At 47.0% G+C, this 18,362-nt stretch overlaps 1 protein-coding gene across 1 annotated transcript; it reads right to left on the bottom strand.

Annotated features, from left to right (window-relative positions):
- Window positions 1-9,977: 9,977 nt before the first annotated feature.
- Prkag3 (protein kinase AMP-activated non-catalytic subunit gamma 3) lies at window positions 9,978-18,049 on the bottom strand. Its single transcript, XM_090354335.1, has 14 exons — window positions 18,017-18,049; window positions 17,721-17,760; window positions 16,886-17,041; window positions 16,125-16,531; window positions 14,713-14,794; window positions 14,522-14,580; window positions 14,379-14,424; window positions 14,161-14,215; window positions 13,868-13,994; window positions 13,550-13,715; window positions 11,415-11,452; window positions 11,109-11,255; window positions 10,580-10,800; window positions 9,978-10,097 (listed from the first exon to the last, which is right to left on the bottom strand). The coding sequence occupies exons 1-13, from the start codon at window positions 18,047-18,049 to the stop codon at window positions 10,684-10,686; spliced, it is 1,473 nt and encodes a 490-aa protein (XP_090210461.1). The 3' UTR covers window positions 9,978-10,097; window positions 10,580-10,683.
- Window positions 18,050-18,362: the final 313 nt, after the last annotated feature.

Below are 18,362 nucleotides of genomic sequence, written 5' to 3' on the forward strand. Positions count from 1 at the left end.
GGGAGGCTGAGACAGGAGAATCACTTGAGCTCAAGAGTGCAAGACCAGTCTGGGCATCCCAGGGAAATCCCATCTATGCATGAACGAATGAATAAATGAGTAGACAAATAAGCAAATGAATGAATGAATAAATAAAACACAGAATTGTGAAGGTAGAAGACACAATCTTTTTTTTTTTTTTTAAGAGACACCATTTATTTATTTATTTATTTATTTTGCCAGGCCTGGGCTTGAGCTCAGGGCCTGAGCACTGTCCTTGGACTTTCTCAAGGCTAGAGCTCTACCACTTGAGCCTCAGCACCACTTCCAGCTTTTTTTTTTCTATGTATGTGGTACCGAGGAATCCAACCCAGGTCTTCATGCATGCTAGGCAAGCACTTTAACCACTAGGCCAAACTCCCGGCCCTGAAGACACAATCTTTTGAGAAAAGTACTGAGAGAGAAGCAATCGGGTGCTGGCAAATTTATTCGAAGAACTCTAGACTAAAGCTACAGTGGGTTCTGTAGACAGTGTAAGGAGCTGATCCACCCTACTCACTGCAATCAGGACTTTTCAGTACAGTAAGCCTACCCAGAAGGAACAGGATTGGCATTGAGATCTTGTGTACCATACCACAAGCCCGGAAATTCAGTGAATCTCAGTCCTGCTTGTAAAATTAACTCTCCAGATATCCAGAGGGGATATCAGGACTTAGGTTTATTTGCCACGTTATTTACAAGAGCCAAGGGATGACATCAACCTAAGTTTCCATCAAAAGAATCCATTGCTTAAAAATCCTGTCCTTGGGACTGGGAGTTTGGCCTAGTGGTTAAAGTGCTTGCCTAGCATGCACGAAGGCCCGGGTTCTATTCCTTGGTACCACATACGTAGAAAATAAGCCAGAAGTGGTGCTGAGGCTCAAGTGGTGGAGCTCTAGCCTTGAGAAAGTCCAAGGACAGTGCTCAGGGCCTGAGCTCAAGCCCAGGACTGGCAAAAAAAAAAAAAAAAAAAAAAAAAAAAAAATCCTGTCCTTGGGCTGGGAGTTTGGCCTAGTGGTAGAATGCTTGCCTAGCATGCATGAAGACCTGGGTTCGATTCCTCGGTACCAGATACGTAGAAAAAAGCTGGAAGTGGTGCTGAGGCCCAAGTGGTAGAAAGCTCTAGCCTTGAGAAAGTCCAAGGACAGCAGTCAGGCCCTGAGCTCAAGTCCAAGACTAGAAAAAAAAAATCCTGTCCTTGGCTGGGTGCAGTGGCTCATGCTTATAGCTACTCAAGAGGCTGGGATCTGAGGATAGCGGTTCAAAGCCAGCCTGGGCACTAAAGACCATGAGACTCTTATCTCCAATTAGCCACTAGAAAACGGGAAGTGGGGCTATGGCTCAAGGGTGGAGCAGTAGCCTTGAGCTGCAGAGCTCAGGGACAGCACCCAGGCTCAGAGTTCAAGCCCCACAACCAGAAAAAAAAAAAATTTCTGACTGGGAGTTTGGCCTAGTGGTAGAGTGCTTGCCTAGCAGGCATGAAGACTCAGGTTTGAGTCCTCGGCACCACATTAATAGAAAAAAAGCCATGAGTGGTGCTGTGGCTCAAGCGGTAGAGCTCTAGCCTTGAGAAAGTCCAAGGACAGTGCTCAGGCCCTGAGCTCAAGCCCAGGACTGGCAAAAAACAAAAAAAATCCTGTCCTTATCCTGAGTGAATACTTCAAGGGGCTCCCCAAGTCCTAGTCAAATCCAAGTTCTCCCTGTGGCTGATAAGCCCCTCCACCCCCATTGGAGACACTTCTCACAGCTGAGCCTGACCTTGCATCTCTCCAAGCATGTTAAGCTCCTTCTGTCTCAGCTTTGAACTTACTGAGTCCTCTGTGGCTTGCCCTCATCCTGGCCTCACTGATTTCCCCTCCCCTTCCAGTCTTCACCCCCGTCTTTGCACCCATCTTACAGAGCAGAGTACATCCACTTTGTGGTGGGCTATCTCCCTGGCAAGCAGTAAATCTCTTGGAGGGCATAGATCTGTCTCCTTCAGTTTGGACCCCAGTCTTATTCTCTGGCTCTTAGGAGGATATTAAATAAACACTTCTTATGTAAGAGACTGGAATAGCAAGAAGGGATGGGAACAGAAAGGACATAGAGCTTTCCACATTGCAAAGAGGAATCTAGAGGGGACTGGGAAAAATTCTCCATAATAAAGGCATGGACCTTGAGCCCATGGGGCACAGGTTCACCTAGGAGAGCTCTTTTCCAATGCACAGGATAGGGACTGGTCCTGGAAGGTATCAAGATCGCTGTTACAAAGTCAGGCCAGAGCAACTGCTACCCTCCCCACCGTGTTGTTCCTCTAAAACTATGCAGGCCCAGCCACAGCAGCCACATGAAACCTTCAGTGCTGGTGCTTGGGTCGGGGACATGTGTGTCATGTATATTTTTGTAACAGCATGCAGGACAGTGTTTGTGTTCATAATCCAAAGACCTGTTAATGAATATAGGAAGTCCAATCTTGATCACAATCCATGAAGCCAAAGTGGAAAACAGGAGATTCCAAAGGAAACAAAAAATAAAGAACCAAAGAAATCACTACATGATCTAAAAATTCCAGGCTGTATACCCAGAATGCATACTAGGTATATAGTCAAAGGAAAGAAAATCAATTTGTTGAAGGGATATCTGGATTTATGTTTATTTGCCACATTATTTACATTAACCAAGGTATGACATCAACCTAAGTTTCCACCAAAAGAAGAATAAAGAAAATGTTTATATAAGTACAATGGGATTCAATTCAGCCTTGATAAAGAAGGAAGCCTCGGGGCCAGGAGTTTGGCCTAGTGGTAGAGTGCTTGCTTAGCATGCACGAAGACCTGGGTTCGATTCCTAGGTTCCACATACATAGAAAAAAGCCAGAAGTGGTGCTGTGGCTCAAGTGGTAGAGCTCTAGCCTTGAGAAAGTCCAAGGACAGTGCTCAGGCCCTGAATTCAAGCCCAGGACTGGCAAAAAAAAAAAAAGAAGCCTCATCATTTGTGACAACATAGAAGAACCCAGAGGGCATGTTAGTTGAAATGAGCCAGCCCTACACAGTAAGAAAAATACACATTGTGCTCTGGTTGGTGATCTTAGAAGTGGCTTCTGAAAAAGTCAACCTCACAGAAACTCAGAATAAAAAGGAAATTACCAGAGATTGGAGAAAGGATGAAATGACTGGGGAGATATTTGTCAATAGTCACAGAAATTCACACAGGAAAAAGAAGTTCAGGAGATCTGGTGTACAGTTAATCACACTATAAAGTCAAGGGATTCAGTTTCAAGTTTTCTCCTCACACACAGAGAAAAGAAAAGCGACAGTGGCAGCTCACACCTGTAATCCTAGCCACTTAGGAGGCTGCAGTTTGAAGATAGCCCAGGCAGGAGTCTGAGACATTTAGTTCCCACAAACTACTCAGAAATAGGTCAAAGTGGCTCTGTGGCTCAAGTGGTAGAATGCTAGTTTTGGGTAAAGGGATGTTCAGGGACAGTGCCCAGGCCTTGAGTTCAAGGCCCAGGACCAGCAAAAAAAAAAAAAAAAAAAAAAAAGCCTGTAAAGTGATGCTTACATAGGATAGCTTGATTTAGCCATTGTGTCATATATACATGTATCAAAATACGTTGAGCTGGGCACAGTGGTACATGACATGCTTGTAAATCTGATACTCAGTGATTGAGGACCTTGTCTCAAAAAAATTGTATACCGTAGATATATATATATATATATAAATATAATTTGTCAATTAAAAATATTTAGAATATAAACTCATGCCCATGCTCATGAAGATTATAGATATCAACGGGGTATCAGTGGCTTATGCCTATAATCCTAGTTACTTCAGGAGGTTAAGATCTGAAGATCATGGTTCAAAGCCAGCCTGGCCAGGAAAGTCCGTGAGACTTTTTTTTTTTTGGTCAGTCATGAGGCTTGAACTCTGGGCCTGGGCACTGTCCCTGAGTTCTTCAGCTCAAGTCTTCAGCTCAAGGCTACCATGCTACCCCTGGGCCTGGGTGTTACTCCTGAGCTCTTCAGCTCAAGGATACTGCCCTACCCCTTGAGCCACAGCACCACTTCCCATTTTCTAGTGCTTAATTGGAGAAAAGAGTCTCAGGGACTTTAGTGCCCAGGCTGGCTTTGAACGTAGTCCTCAGATCTCAGCCTCCTGAGTAGCTAGGATTACAGGTGTGAGCCACTGAACCCAGCCAGCCAGCTCTGTGAGACTTTTTTTTGTGTGTGTGGGTCATGGAACTTGAACTGGCCTGGGCGATGTTCTTGAGCTCTTCAGCTCAAAGCTACCACCCTACCCTTGAGCCAAGCTCTACTTCCCATTTCTAGAGGTTAATTGGAGATAAGAGTCTTAGGTCCTTTTGTGCCCTGGCTGGCTTTGAACCTTGATCCTCAGATCTCAGCCTCCTGAGTAGCTAGGATTACAGGAGTGAGCTACTGTGCCACCCAGCTTCCATGAGATTCTTTTTTTTTTTTTTTTTTTTGCCAGTCCTGGGCTTGAGCTCAGGCCCTGAGCACTGTCCTTGGACTTTCTCAAGGCTAGAGCTCTACCACTTGAGCCTCAGCACCACTTCTGGCTTTTTTCTACGTATGTGGTACCGAGGAATCGAACCTGGGTCTTCATGCATGTTAGGCAAGCACTTTAACCAGTAGGCCAAACTCCCAGCCCTCCATGAGATTCTTATCTCCAATTAACCACCAGAAAACTGGAAGTGGTGCTATGGCTCAAGTGGTAGAACTCTAGCCTTGAGAAAGCCCAAGGGCATTGATCAGGCCCTGAGTTCAAGGCCCAGAACTGGCAATTAAAAAAAAGATGAAATATTGATTCATGCTACACTGTAGATAAAAATGTTGAAAACATTATGCTAAATGGAAGAAGCCAGACAAAAATGTGACATATTGTGTGGTTCTATCATGTGAAATGTCCCAAGAATAAGAAAATCTATAGACACAAAGTAGATTAGTAGTGGGCAGGAGTGTGTCATGGAACAAAGCTACTCACTCACCTCGTGGTAAGCCATGAAAAGAGAGAGAAGGAGGGAAGGCAGGGGAAGAGGTAGAGGTGCACTGTTCCTTTTATAGGCATGATTCCATTAACCCAGAGGCCTCCCGCTGATTTCTCCCTCTTTTTATTGGTATTACTAGGGCTTGAACTCATAGCCTCTCTTGATAGCTAGATGCTCTACCTCTTGAGCCATATATCCAGTCCTAGTTTTTTTTTCCTCAAGGCTAGAGCTCTATCGCTTGAGCCACAGCACCATTTCTGACTTTTTTCTGTGTATATGGTACCAAGGAATCGAACCCAGGTCTTTGTGCATGCTGGGCAGGCACTCTATCACTAGGCCAAACTTCCAGCCCTGCAGTCCTAGGTTTCTACCTCTTAAGATTTTGTCTTCCCAATAGCAACAATTTTGGAACTAAGCCTTTGATATAAGGGCCTTTGGCAAACATTCCAGATCCAAGTATAGTAGCAAGACCAAAACATAAGCTATCAAAACTGAGTAGTTAATGACATAAAGATGATATCTTTCCCACATAAAGTGCTACAGAAAACCCACAGATATAACACTGGAGGAAAAGAATCAGACACCCTTGCTAAAATGGGATAAATAAAATTCCAACAAGGTCAAAGACGTTTTCTCTATACATTTGAAGTATATAATTTTAAGCATATGCAAAGATATTTCAAGTATTTTGAACTTTTAAAATATTTTTATTGATATATAATAAACTTACAGAAAAAAATTTCCTACCATAAGCATGCAGGACTTTTTTTTTTCTCAGAGTTGAGAATATCCTCTGGATTTATAATTCATCACAGTATCTGGATGAGACATCTTTAATGTAGGAGAGAAATCCCTTTCTTTGACAATGATTCACTAGACACACATAAAAGCTACAGGGTGAGTAGGACATTATAGGCAGGTTCTTTCTCTTGAGCTTTCTCTCTATAGTGAGAAGCAGCAACCCTGGTTTGTACGTTAGCATAAACCCCATCATTGACTAGACAGGAGGTCTGAGAGTTTCTGGGTCCCCAAGAGTCACCACAAAGGGATGTCGCAATGAGGCTCCTGGTGACCACTTGACATTCCTTTAGAAGGAAAAGCAAAGCCAGTGGCAGGTGTAGGGTAATTACAGAAAGACAAGCAATGCTTCCACATGGCAGCTATAGCTTTACCTGAAAAGAATACAAATAATGATATTCCTCGTCCAGCTAACTGGAATTTGTTGGCCGAATCAAGGTCCATATATTTTCTTTTTGGTTGTAAGGCTTGAACTTGGGGCCTAGATAGAACTAGAGCTCTACCTCTTTGAACAACAGTGCCACCTTGGTTCTCTGGTGGTTAATTGGAGATCAGAGTCTCACAGCCTTTCCTGCCTAGACTAGCTTTGAAGAGTCCTCAGATCTGTTTCCTGAGTAGCTAGGATTATTGGTATGAGCCACCAGCACCAGGCTTTGAGTCCGTGTGTGTGTGTGTGTGTGTGTGTGTGTGCAAAACAGCTTTCCTAGCGGGGCTTAGTGGCTCACACCTGGAATCCTAGCTACTCAGGAGGCTGAGATCTGAGGATCACAGTTCAAAGCCAGCCGGGGCACTAGAGAATATGAAACTCTTATCTCCAATTAACCACTAGAAAATGGGAAGTGGGGCTGAGGCTCAAAGGGTAGGGCAGTTGCCTTGAGCAGAAGAGGTCAAGGGCATCCCTAGGCCCAGAGTTCAAGCCCTATGATCCACACACACACACAAAAAAGGAAAACAGCTTTCTTTTTTAAAATAATTAAGCAAGAATATTGCCTGTCTACAAGGTCCTGTTCTACCGATTACTTCTGAATGCATTTTGATTTGACACTAGGTGAGTATTTCCAGGTCATTATTTACAATTCTAGTTTGAACATGTATGTCAAGTAAAATTGTTGTCATGGAATGGATGTTTAGGAAAAGAGCTGTGAGAATACTGATCAATTATATGCCTTCCACAATAAATCATGGCTGTTAGTCTTTGTGTGTGTGTGTCAGGGGCAGGGTGGGGGGTTGTGGGGCTTGGACCCTGGACCTGGGCACTGTCCCTGAGCTCTTCAGTTCAAGGCTACCACCCTACCCCTTGAGCCACAACACCACTTCCCATTTTCTAGTGGTTAACTGGAGATAAGAGCCTCTCAGTCTTTAGTGTCTGGGCTGGGCTTTGAACCATGAGCCTCAGGTCTCAGCCTCCTGAGTAGCTAGGATTACAGGGTGTGAGCCACTACACCAAGCTTACTATTAGTCTTTTTAAGTACTTGTTAGACCTAATCACCTGACAGATAATTTTACTATTAGCCCAGTCTCATGTGTTCATCTCCATTAGTAATCCTACATCTCTAGTTTTGACAGAAATTAAATATAGTTGCGCAGATTCCTCTCCAAATCATATAAGAATTGTCAGGAATGGGGTCAGGAGTTTGGCCTAGTGGTAGAGTGCTTGCCTAGCATGCATGAAGACCAGGGTTTGATTCCTTGGTACTACATATACAAAAAAAAGCCAGAAATGGTGCTGAGCTTAAGTGGTAGAGCCCTAGCCTTGGGAAAGCCCAAGAACTATGATCAGGCCCTGAGTTCAAGCCCCAGGACTGGCCAAAAAAAAAAAAAAAAGAATTATCAGGAATGGGTCCCCAGGGTTTCCTGGGTGACCCTGAAGCACAACCAGCATTGTAAGAAAAGAGACTGAAAAGCAAAGGAGGCTTTGGATGTCCAAGGGGGAGCAGAGGGTGTGGAGACAATGTTAAACCAGCCAATGTTAAACAGGCAGAGTAAAAGGACAGACGGCCATGTGCACACAATACACTTCTTTTATTCTAAGTTAGAGTAGAGGTATCTGTATCCCCACAGGATGGGGATTCGAGTTTCATGGGCTGGGCCAGGAACTGAGCTCTGGGCTTGTTCAGAGGTGGGAACTGAGGCAGAGAGGTAGAATGGGCCTCCTAGAAGGATCCAAGGTAGAGGTCTGCTGGGTTCTCAGGTAGAATGGGCCTGGGAAGTTTCAAGGGGAGCCAGAGGGACCAAGTACTTTCTTCTGCCTTACAGTTAGAGCTGAAGGTCTCTCCTAAAAGACACAGCCTCAAAGAACTGGCCTCCTACCATTCCCAGAACCATTCATAGCTGGAAGCCACCTGCCCCAGCCTCTATAAGAACATTGTCACTTGAAAGATTGATCCTTTTATTTTTTAGCTCAAACCCATCTCTTCTTCCTACTTGAGCCCAAGACTCTAGCCCTTCCTGAGTAGAGCTGAGAAGAGCTGCACCAACTCTTTGATTTTGGCAAAGTGTCTAGTAAGGAATCACCTTCATTTACTGACTGATCATGCATGGATGCCTACATTCTGCAGCTCTCGGGGTTAGGTGTCAGGGGAAGGATCACGGATTAGAAATGTCTACCGTCTTCCTGCACTGGACAGCTGGACCTGGAGCACCGATCTGCATAGGAAAGAGGACAGAAGATGCTGAGGCTTGGCTTTAAGTTTTCAGAAGCCTGATTTCTCAGTGTGGGTGGCAGAAACTAAGGACACAGAGTGGATTTGGAAGGACATGTGATGGGTTCTGTTAAGTCTGGTAAGGAGGGGCTCGGAGTTCAGCCTAGTGATAGAGTGCTTGCCTAGCATGCACGAAGACCTGGGTTCAATTCCTTGGTAACACATATACAGAGAAAAAGCCAGAAATGGTACTGTGGCTCAAGTGGTAGAGCTCTAGCCTTGAGTAAAGCCCGAAGACAGTGCTCAAGCCCTGAGCCCAAGCCCAGGACTGGAAAAAAAAAAAAAAAAAAAAGACTGGTAAGGATTCCCTAGGCTGGGTAGGTTGGAGAACCAAGAGACTATAGATATTTCTTGGATCCCTTAAGAAGAGCCCTAGGCTATCTGTTTTTGCATAGAGCCTGAGAAAAGCAATAAGACATAGAGCCAAATGTGCTATTTATCTCCGAAGATGGTTTTGAAATAGCCTTGCAGAGCTTCCTAAGGCCCAGAGGGAACGAGAGCTTGGGTGTCTTGAATGCCCAACTACAGGCTATCTATCTTAGAGAGGCTTTGTGGCTGGGGCATCACAAGGCACTGCACATCAATGACCAACCAACACCCAGGCAGGAACAGGGATGTGACAGGTGCTGGCACTGGATCAGTGCTGCTCTGTTGAAGCCTCCTCTACTCATTAAGCTCTAGACAAAGGAGCAGAGCTCCCCTCCCCCAACACACACACTCAAGTTGACTGAGATTAATTTCTACCACCTGATGAAATGGCTCCTATGAGAAATTACATTCAGCATTACAAAACTTAAGAGCCATGTTTCTTGCAGATAAGAGTATAGATTGTGTTTTACCTATTATATAAATGATTAATAAGTGTCTTCTTTGGGATTTGTTATACATAAAAGATGGTTACAAATGCTGTGGAAGAACAGTCTAGGTACAAAAGAAATACCACTTGCAGCTTTTGTTGATTGTAGAATTTCCTTCAAGTCTTTGAATTCAGAAAGCACAGGGATTTGCCCACCCATGGCTATAGCTTTTTGAGTGGATCCTGTAAAATCCAAGTTCATGGCTTGTTCTTTTGATTACTTGGTCTCAGGGATCCAAATACAAAGCCTTTTTTCCCTGGGAACTGAGAACACTGTTGAGAGCTGTTTTCTGGATACCACGGAGGGAGAACCCCACGCCAACATGCAGCTCTAGAACTAAGAGCTGCTTCCCAGTGCCCCCAGGCAGCCCTGAAATGACAATGCGGGGTAGGTAGGAGGGACGCGGTCAAGTTTGGGGGAACGACCAAAATGGTTCTTCCAGGGAAAGAACAGCTGGGGTTCCCAGGAGTTCGGAGCAAGAGCTGTACCTGGTTCTGAAGACAAGGGAGTCAGAGCTTTTTTTTTTTTTTTATCATGTCAAACCCACAGCTGTGTGCTCACTGCCCCACTGCAGTCAGTTCCAATCCATGTAAGGGGGAAAGGAATACGAGCCCTGGATTAATCCCTGTGTGGTAGGGACCTCCAGGCTTGATTCTGCTGCTGTCATTGTGGGGCGCAAGGGTTTCTGGGATTACAGGCAGAGCAAGAATAATGAAGGAGAGAGGCTGGAGAAGCCTGTGAGAAAAATAAAAAGCAGGCAGTGACTAAAAGAGAGGCAGGGAGTTGTCTGCTCAATAGATCACTCTTGCCACCCACTGCCAACTAGCTGGAACTTGTGCCTTCTCTTTGGTAAACTTCCATGAAATAGGCTACCAAGAAAGTCTGCAATCACATCAGATTTACTGAGCTATGCAGGAGGTGGAAGTTCTGAGGATGAAAATGCCATTCAACCAAGGGTTATTCAGTTGCTTCCTTCTAATGCAATTCCCAATGGGTGGAATAAGGAGATAGCAATTAAATCTCCTCAGAGTGAGTGTCATTAGCCCAGGCTGGCCCAGAGATGGCCTCTGTGAGACAACTTGGAAGCCTTAAACTTCCAGTTTTCATGGAAGCTCTGCTTTGAATAGGGCCACTTCCCTCTTCAAGGTAGCTCAATCTGAGATCTTGGAGCCCAGAAAGACCAAGGAGCTGGCCCAATAACCAAAGGTGGAGCCTACCTGAACCAGAGCTGAATCAGGTGGAAGCTGAAGGCCAAGTCCCTTGGCTCCCTTCATTGGGCTCAGGGTATGGAAGGTGGCCTGGAAGTTAGAGCTCAGTGTTTTCAGGCACTGAGGGCATCGATACCGGCAGGGCTGAGCACCAGTGCCTGAAGGATGTCGGAGAGGGAGATCACGCCAAGGAGATGCTGGCTCTCGTCCACTAGCACCAGCCGATGCACCTGTGAACCCACCATGGTCAGTGACGGGCAGAGCCTCACGGCTACAGCAGCTAAGGCTACAACTCCAAGCAGCAGGGGAACGTTTGGTATAGCTGGAGGAACAAGAAGACATCTGGAAGCCAGGAGACTATGGCTTTGACAACTCAACTGGCTGCAGCCTTCATGGATAAGATCAGCTGCACACAAAGAAGATGCTACAGGCCAAGCATGATGCGCAAGGCCAGGCCAGGCATCCCCATTATAGGTGTGGCCAGAGCTATGCATGGAAGAACTGAACTAGGTATTGGAGGTATGCCTCATCTATGTACCTGCTCTCGTGCAATTCTGTCAATCACTTCTCCCAGGCTCTCATGGGGCTGGCAGGAGAGGACCCCCTCCAGACACAGAGTCCTCTGCCGTAGAGCTTCTCCCACACTCATGTCTAGGTGGTTGTAGGTTTGCTGGGCAGCCAGGTGCTGGAGAAGGGAGAGAAGGTGACATCTGAAGCTCTCTGTCCTTCAAGCCACAGCCCCATACGTAACACTGCTTACACACTTGTAAATGTGTCCACAGAAACTCTCCACCAGTCCTCACCACCCAGCCTCCCTGCACACCTCCAGTCCCCAGACACTTACAATCACATCAAAGCGGGAGTAGAGGCCTACCACCTGACCTGCAGGAGGAGGGAAGAGAAAGACAAAAGAGAGGCCCAGTCATAAGCAGGAGGCTGTGCAGAGGATGAGGGCATGCTTCTGGGATGAGCTCATTGAAATCTCATTCCCAGGCTACCACCTTTGTAGTGGGTTATCAGGGTGATTGTTCATGCTAAGTCTGGCCAACATGGCATACTAGAGAGTGAGATATCTGACCTCAGGAATCTTGATGAGATGCAATATGAGGGCATTGACAACGAACTATGCTAGCCTCAAATGTAGAGTCTCAATTTACTAAGTCTAGATCTCCTTTTCTGTTCACAGAAAACAGGAAGGGAGGAACAAGGTGAGGCTATCTCTAGAAAGCAGATAGATGGATTTGAAGGTGAGGTATTGTGTAAAGATACTGACTGAGGGTTTGCAACTGACTTGTTTCATGATAATTAAGGAAAAAGGGAACTGTTGTAGATTGAGCAGTTTCGGAGACAAATGATAGAAATGCAAAATATGGACTTCAATTGGGTCCTGGTTTGAGCAAACTAATTGTTTTTTAATATAATATTTTATTTAAAAAATTGTTATTATAAAGGTGATGTACAAAGGGATTTCTCTTTCAAAAGTCAGGTAATGAGTACATTTCTTTTTTTTTTCTTTTTGTCAGTAATGGGGCTTGAACTCATGGCCTCGGATCACAGCCTGGGTGCTGTCCCTGAACTCTTTTGCTTAAGGATAACACCCTACCACTTTGAGCCACAGTGCCACTTCCAGTTTTCTGGTGGGTTATTGAAGATAACAGTCTCACAGACTTTTCCTGCCGGAACTGGCTTTGAACTGTGATCCTCAGATCTCAGCCTCCTGAATAGCTAGGATTACAGGCATGAGCCACCAGTGCCTGACATTAATACATTTCTTTTTGGATAATGTAACATTTTCTTTTGTTCTCTCCCAGTTTTTCCCTCCCATTCTAGCTCACAAGTTGTATAGTTCATTTTCAACATAGTGGTTCGTGAATACCACTGCTGCATGAAAAAATACTTACTTTAAGGACACAGACTAAAGCACTTAGGGGAAAAAATGGTATGTCTGTAATTTAAATGCCTCCCCCCTCCAGCCAAAGGAACTGATCATGATAATATTTTAACAGTCCTTAATCTAGACAATTGGGATTCATTATGCTTCTTTATAAAAATCATTTTTACTCACTTAAAAACTGTATAAGTAATTCCAAATTAAAAGCAATTCTTGAGATCTCACTTCATTATAATAAATGTAACTTTGATTCCCCCTCCCCCATTCTAAGGATTGAACTCAGGCTCCTGTACATGCTAGGTAAGTACTCTACCACCGAGCACACAATTGCTAACTGCTATGTTTGAAATATATTCTATAGTCTAACCAAAGAAACGTTTGAGCAGGAAATTGAGACCTGCCTGAGAACCTAGGATCACATGGGCCACTTAGGTTGAACTAAAACTTGACCTACTATTTCTTCCTCTTACTATGCTCATTTTATTTGCACATAATCTTATAACTCCTCCTAAAATCAGAAAGATAAAAGGCATTAAGATTCCCATTTCACCAGGGTGCTAGGGCCTGCCCTTTCCTTTCTCTTCAGATTTAAGCTGTTCTTATCCTTACAGTTAAAATACTGCTTCTTGAATGATGACTCATGCCAATAATCCTAGTTACTCAGGAAGCTGAGATCTGAGGTTCATTATTCCAAGCCAGCCTAGGCAGGCAAGTCTGTGAGACTCTTACCGCCAATTAAAGCGGTGGCTCAAGTGGTACAGCAACAGTCTTGAGTGAAAAAAACTAAAGGAGAGCATTCAGGCCTTAAATTCAAGTCCTAATACTGGCGTGCACGAGGGCACACGCGCGCGCGCATGTGTGCACACACACACACACACACACACACACACACACGGATTCCCGTTTCACATTGAAGCAAAGAGACTAAGTAACTGGTCCAAGACTCAAAGAAGATGAGAACTTCTAACCCCCCTCCACCCTGGTCCTCCAAGATAATGCCACATAAGTTCTGCACCACCCACCCTCCCCAATCCTCCCAGCAGGCCCTCCCCATCCTGGCCAAAGCCTCTTGCCCTGGATGTGGGTACCAGATTCATTGACCACTGGTAACGCAGACACACGCCGGTCTACAAAGATATCCAGTGCACTCAGGACAGGCGCTGTCTCCAGAACCACGGCCAAGTTTCGGAATGTGCCGATGCCCAAATCTTGGATGGTGCGGTAGAGGAAGGAGGGCCTGGGCAGAAGGGCACCCTGGTGGGGACGGAGTCAGGGTGATCATGGGAGGTCAAGTAGTCCTCAGGGGGTTTCCAGGCGCGCCCTCCCCCATCCCTAGGCTGAAACACTTCATCCCCTGGGCATCTGCATGCTCCCATTCCTCCCACTGGACCTGACCCTGGACTCACGAAGATGTGCAGGAACTTGAGTAGCCGCTTGTGTGTGAGGATGTAGAGCACCGTGCCTGAGACAGGATCCAGGACCGGCAGGCGGTGGATTCGATTCTTGATGAGGGCATAGACAGCTTCAAACAGGCTGAGGAGGTGGAAGCAGTGAAGCTCAGTGCCACGTCGGCAGAGACACCCTCCATCCCAGCCTTCTGGGCAGCAGGACAAGGATGCCTCTGTTTTCTCAGATGAGGAAACAGTTTCAGGGCTGAGTGGGAGGGGGGCAGGTCAGCTGGATGGCTGGCAATGCTCACCTGTCATTGGGAGAGATGGAGACCAGAGGCTTGAAGCAGCCTTGGAGATAGATCTCTGCAGAAGAAGCCAATTGTCAGGCCAGGGGAGCTGACAATTAGTCCAGCTGCCTTCTTTCCACACATACCTGAGGCTTCCTGTTGCTTATTACCACTCATCACACAGGCTCGGCCTCAGTTCCTAGGCCCCTCTCAACCCCATAGCTTCTCCCCCCACTCACCCCTCCAGGTCTCGATCTTATGTTCTTCAATCTCATAGATCTGGACCTAGAGGCATGGACAAAACACCAGCAGTCAGATGTAGGTCTTATGGGCTCTGGGAGACTCCCCCAGACCCCAGCCTCATCTGGGTGCCTGGACTCACCAGGGGGGATCTGTAGTAGCGGTGTAACACCAGAATGAAGTCTGTGATGGTGAGCATCCCTGTGGGATGGTGGGAGACAGCCTGTGAGAGCAAGGCAGGTCACCAGCCCTGCCTTTCTAACCTTCTTTCATTGTATGAAGCCAGCCCCCTTGCTAATCCCCATCCATACCCATCTCTCAGCTTCTCCTTACCCACAAAGCTCTGCTTCTTACTGTCCCACAGAGGGGCAGCCCGCAAACCATTGGCCACCAGAGCGAAGAAGGCCTTCTTGATCTGAGGACAGGAAAGAAGAGTGGAGAGTGAGTCCACGAGACCCTCCAGTGGGCATTCTCTGCATGTCTGCTGACTCCACCAGGGTCCTTCCATGGAGCCTTCTCCCAGGTCCTCCCCATACGAGCCTACTTGTCTTTCCCAGGTCAGAGCACACAATCACTGTTGGGTGATTTTGCTACACAGCTCAAACTGCTTGTGGCCGGGGGCACTAATGGAATCCCAAGGACACACTGAGCCACAGGGCACTCCAATTCAGTGATCTATGCAGAGGTCTTGTGTGGGTAGACGCAGCATAAATTATGCTAATCTAAGTACTAGAGGCACAGTTACATCATGTTTGCCTAGCTAAACATGTTTTTCCTTTAAATTTTATATCTCTGAACCTTTTTCCTAAGCAATAGTTTCTATCCATGCTGGTTATAATTTTCTAGCTCACGTTAAATAGGAAGATGTTGAAATAAGCACATTTTTCCATGAACCACTGGAACCAAATGGCGTATTGTAAATGACACAGTGGGGGGCATAAATACACTATCTGCTCTGCTGTAATGGTGGTAAGAATAGACCCAGCACTTGGAAAGAAGAGGCAAGAGGATGGTGAGTTCAATGCCAACCTAGGCCACCTAGGGAGGCCCTGTCTCAAAAATAAAACACACGACAAAAGAATAGAACTAGAGGGGCCGGGAGTTTGGCCTAGTGGTTAAAGTGCTTGCCTAGCATGCACGAGGACCCGGGTTCGATTCCTTGGTACCACATATATAGAAAAAAGCCAGAAGTGGTGCTAAGGCTCAAGAGCTCTAGCCTTGAGAAAGTCCAAGGACAGTGCTCAGGCCCTGAGCTCAAGCCCAGGACTGGCAAAAAAAAAAAAAAAAAGAATAGAACTAGAGGTGTCGCCTCATCCAATGGAAGAGCAGCTCTGGTCCATGTGTCACTTTTTTCTGTTGTCAGGAGCATCCTATTCTCTGTCCCAGGTGACTCTGCACTGTCTTATACATATCGGTCAGCATTCAATGCTTGCTTTCTTGGTAGTGGGTTGTCCTGAAACTCCTCTGAAAGCAAACACAAGCAAGCATTCTGGTTCCTCTTTTAGAGGTAATGGAGGGTACAGTGATGAGCTAAGGTTCTGTAGATGTTAAGTGGCAGAGCTTTCATGACCATTAGGGGATGTTACCAGAAAACAGAAGCCCTTCCTCTACCCACTGCTCTCTGAGGTTCTAGGGAATCCTTAAAAGGAGAGTCATGGCTTGACAGAGCATTCTGGGTATGGGTGCTGACTGCAGAACTGTGAGGATGAGGACTAAGCTCAGGTGGGGTGGGGCCAGGGCCTCACCTCCAGCGTGGTGTCAAAGATGACCAGCTTGGAGCTGGTTGCCATGGCATCATAGCAGGTATGCTCCTGCATGAAGTGCATGTAGACCTGGGCCCCGGGCTTCTGCAGCTCATCATCCCAGCTCAGGCTGAGTAGTGGAGCCTGTGGGGAGGGGCATGGGGCAGGCCTGTCCTCCCCCAGGCCTGCCAGCTCACAGTCCCAGGCTTCTGTGGCTGGGAACTCTATGTCTAGCTCCAGATCACCAGAACCAGAACCCGCAGGTGAGACTGCACAGTCAGGCAGAAGAAGGTCCCATCCTGTGGGTGGGGTCCCCAGCTCAGCCAAGGAAGCAGCATGGGCCAAGGGCGTGGTCTTGGGGAATGTGGCTTCCAGCCCAGTGGACTCAGCAGCTGGTCTGCACCGGGCACCTGTTGCAGGGAGGAGGGAGAGAGGACAGTAACTCCATCTTCCAAAACACTTCCTCTTGTGTTGGCTCAGTGTCTCACCAGCCTTGGAAAGCCTCGATGCTGTGGCCTCATTTACAAGGGAGCAGAGGGTCGGTATTCACAGCAGGTAAATACTCTGTGCCATTTTTCCAAGTTGGCCACTGTGCTTCTGGTTCTGTGGTCTATTGGTTCCCTCCCTTGTGGGGAGACTGAGGCCACAGGGTAAGGGTTGGGCCCAATTCTGTGTGATGAGGGTATCAAAGGCAAAGCCCCTGCTGAAGCTCTGGAATTTCCCACTGCCCTCTCCTCCCTCCCCAGAACCGACCTTGGCCTCACCTTCCCCCAAACCTGGTGGCTCCCCTTCTTCCACAGCCTCCTGCCTCTTCCATCGCAATGCTTTGGTTCCCCTCTTGCCACAAACTCTTTCTGAGCTGGTGGCCATGGCTGGTGATGACCAGGAGATGCTGTGTTCTTGCTCTAGGAAGCTTATCTCTGAAACAGGGAATGGGCCATGTTTGGTTAATAGTGAATAGTACAAAAATAAATCGACTTTAAATTAAGTGTTGGTAGCTCATGCTTGTAATCCCAGTTACTCCGGAGGCTGAGATCTGAGGATTGAGGTTTGAAGCCAGTATGAGCAGCAAAGTCCATGAGACTCTAATATTCAATTAAAAGCTAGCTGTGGAGCAATGGCTCAAAGTATAGCATTGAGGTCAAGCCCCAGTACCAACACACATGCATACACGCACACACGCGCGCACACACACACACACGCACACAAATATCAACTTCAATGTTATAATTTGTGTTTGTGAACTTCTAAAAGGACTTTTTCTCTGACATAGTTTCTCATTCCATACTCATAGCAGCCTTATAAGAGAGGCATTATTTTCTTCTTATTTCTAGAAATCCAGAGAGGAGAAATACTCTGCTACAAATCATACAGCTAGGAAGTTTAAAAGCTGGGACTCGGGTGCAGGTCTTAAGCAAAGAAGAACAAGAAGGCCATGCCAGGGAAAGGAGGGAGAAGGAAGGGGACAGAAGAAAGGAAAGGACTTTCTCTTGGCAAAAAATGGAGGGGAGGAGAAGAAGTAGTATAAAGGTCCCAGAAAGGAGCTATGGGAGAAGATGGGAGAAGAGGCCCAGAGGAAGAAGCAAGCAGCCCACCTACCTGGGTGCTCAGGACCCCCAAGGCTGCTCCAGGACCGGGTCTAGGAGGACAAGAAAGTCTGAAGGCTTTCCAACTCCCTTCTTACCAGTGTACACATACCCCCCTCCCATCCCTTCACATACATGCAAACACAGACACACACGTCCAAGTGTTCCAAAACATACACAGCATCACACACACACACACACACACACACACACACACACACACACACACACACACACACACACACACACACTGCAGTGCTGGATCAGGGGATCCAGCTGCCCCAGCTCTACCCCCTGGGCCCCCCATACCGGGCGCAGTGCATGCTCTAGCTCAGGCTCCATGCGGCCAGCCTCAACCAGGCCAGCCCCAACCAGAGAGAGAAGTGCAGTGCGCGCGGCGGTGGCGACAGGCGGCCAGCACAGCACTATTCTGGGCCAGTCCCTGGCTCCCCGCCCTCTCAGATTGGGTTTGCTTTCATTGGGTGTCACAGCACGGGGGAGGAGGAGGGGAGTCCCTGCGCAGCTGCCCCGCTTTGCAGGCGATTGGGGAGGGAAGGGGGGCGCACCTGGGAATCCTGGTGCCTGGTCCCAGACTACCTCTGGGGTGTCTGAGGTCACCCCAGCGTCAGGGAGGAGGCTGGGGGCATCGTGGGGG

Source organism: Megascapheus bottae, chromosome 21 (genome assembly GCF_031878675.1).
Source record: "Megascapheus bottae isolate mThoBot1 chromosome 21, mThoBot2.hap1, whole genome shotgun sequence".
NCBI lineage: Eukaryota > Metazoa > Chordata > Mammalia > Rodentia > Geomyidae > Megascapheus > Megascapheus bottae.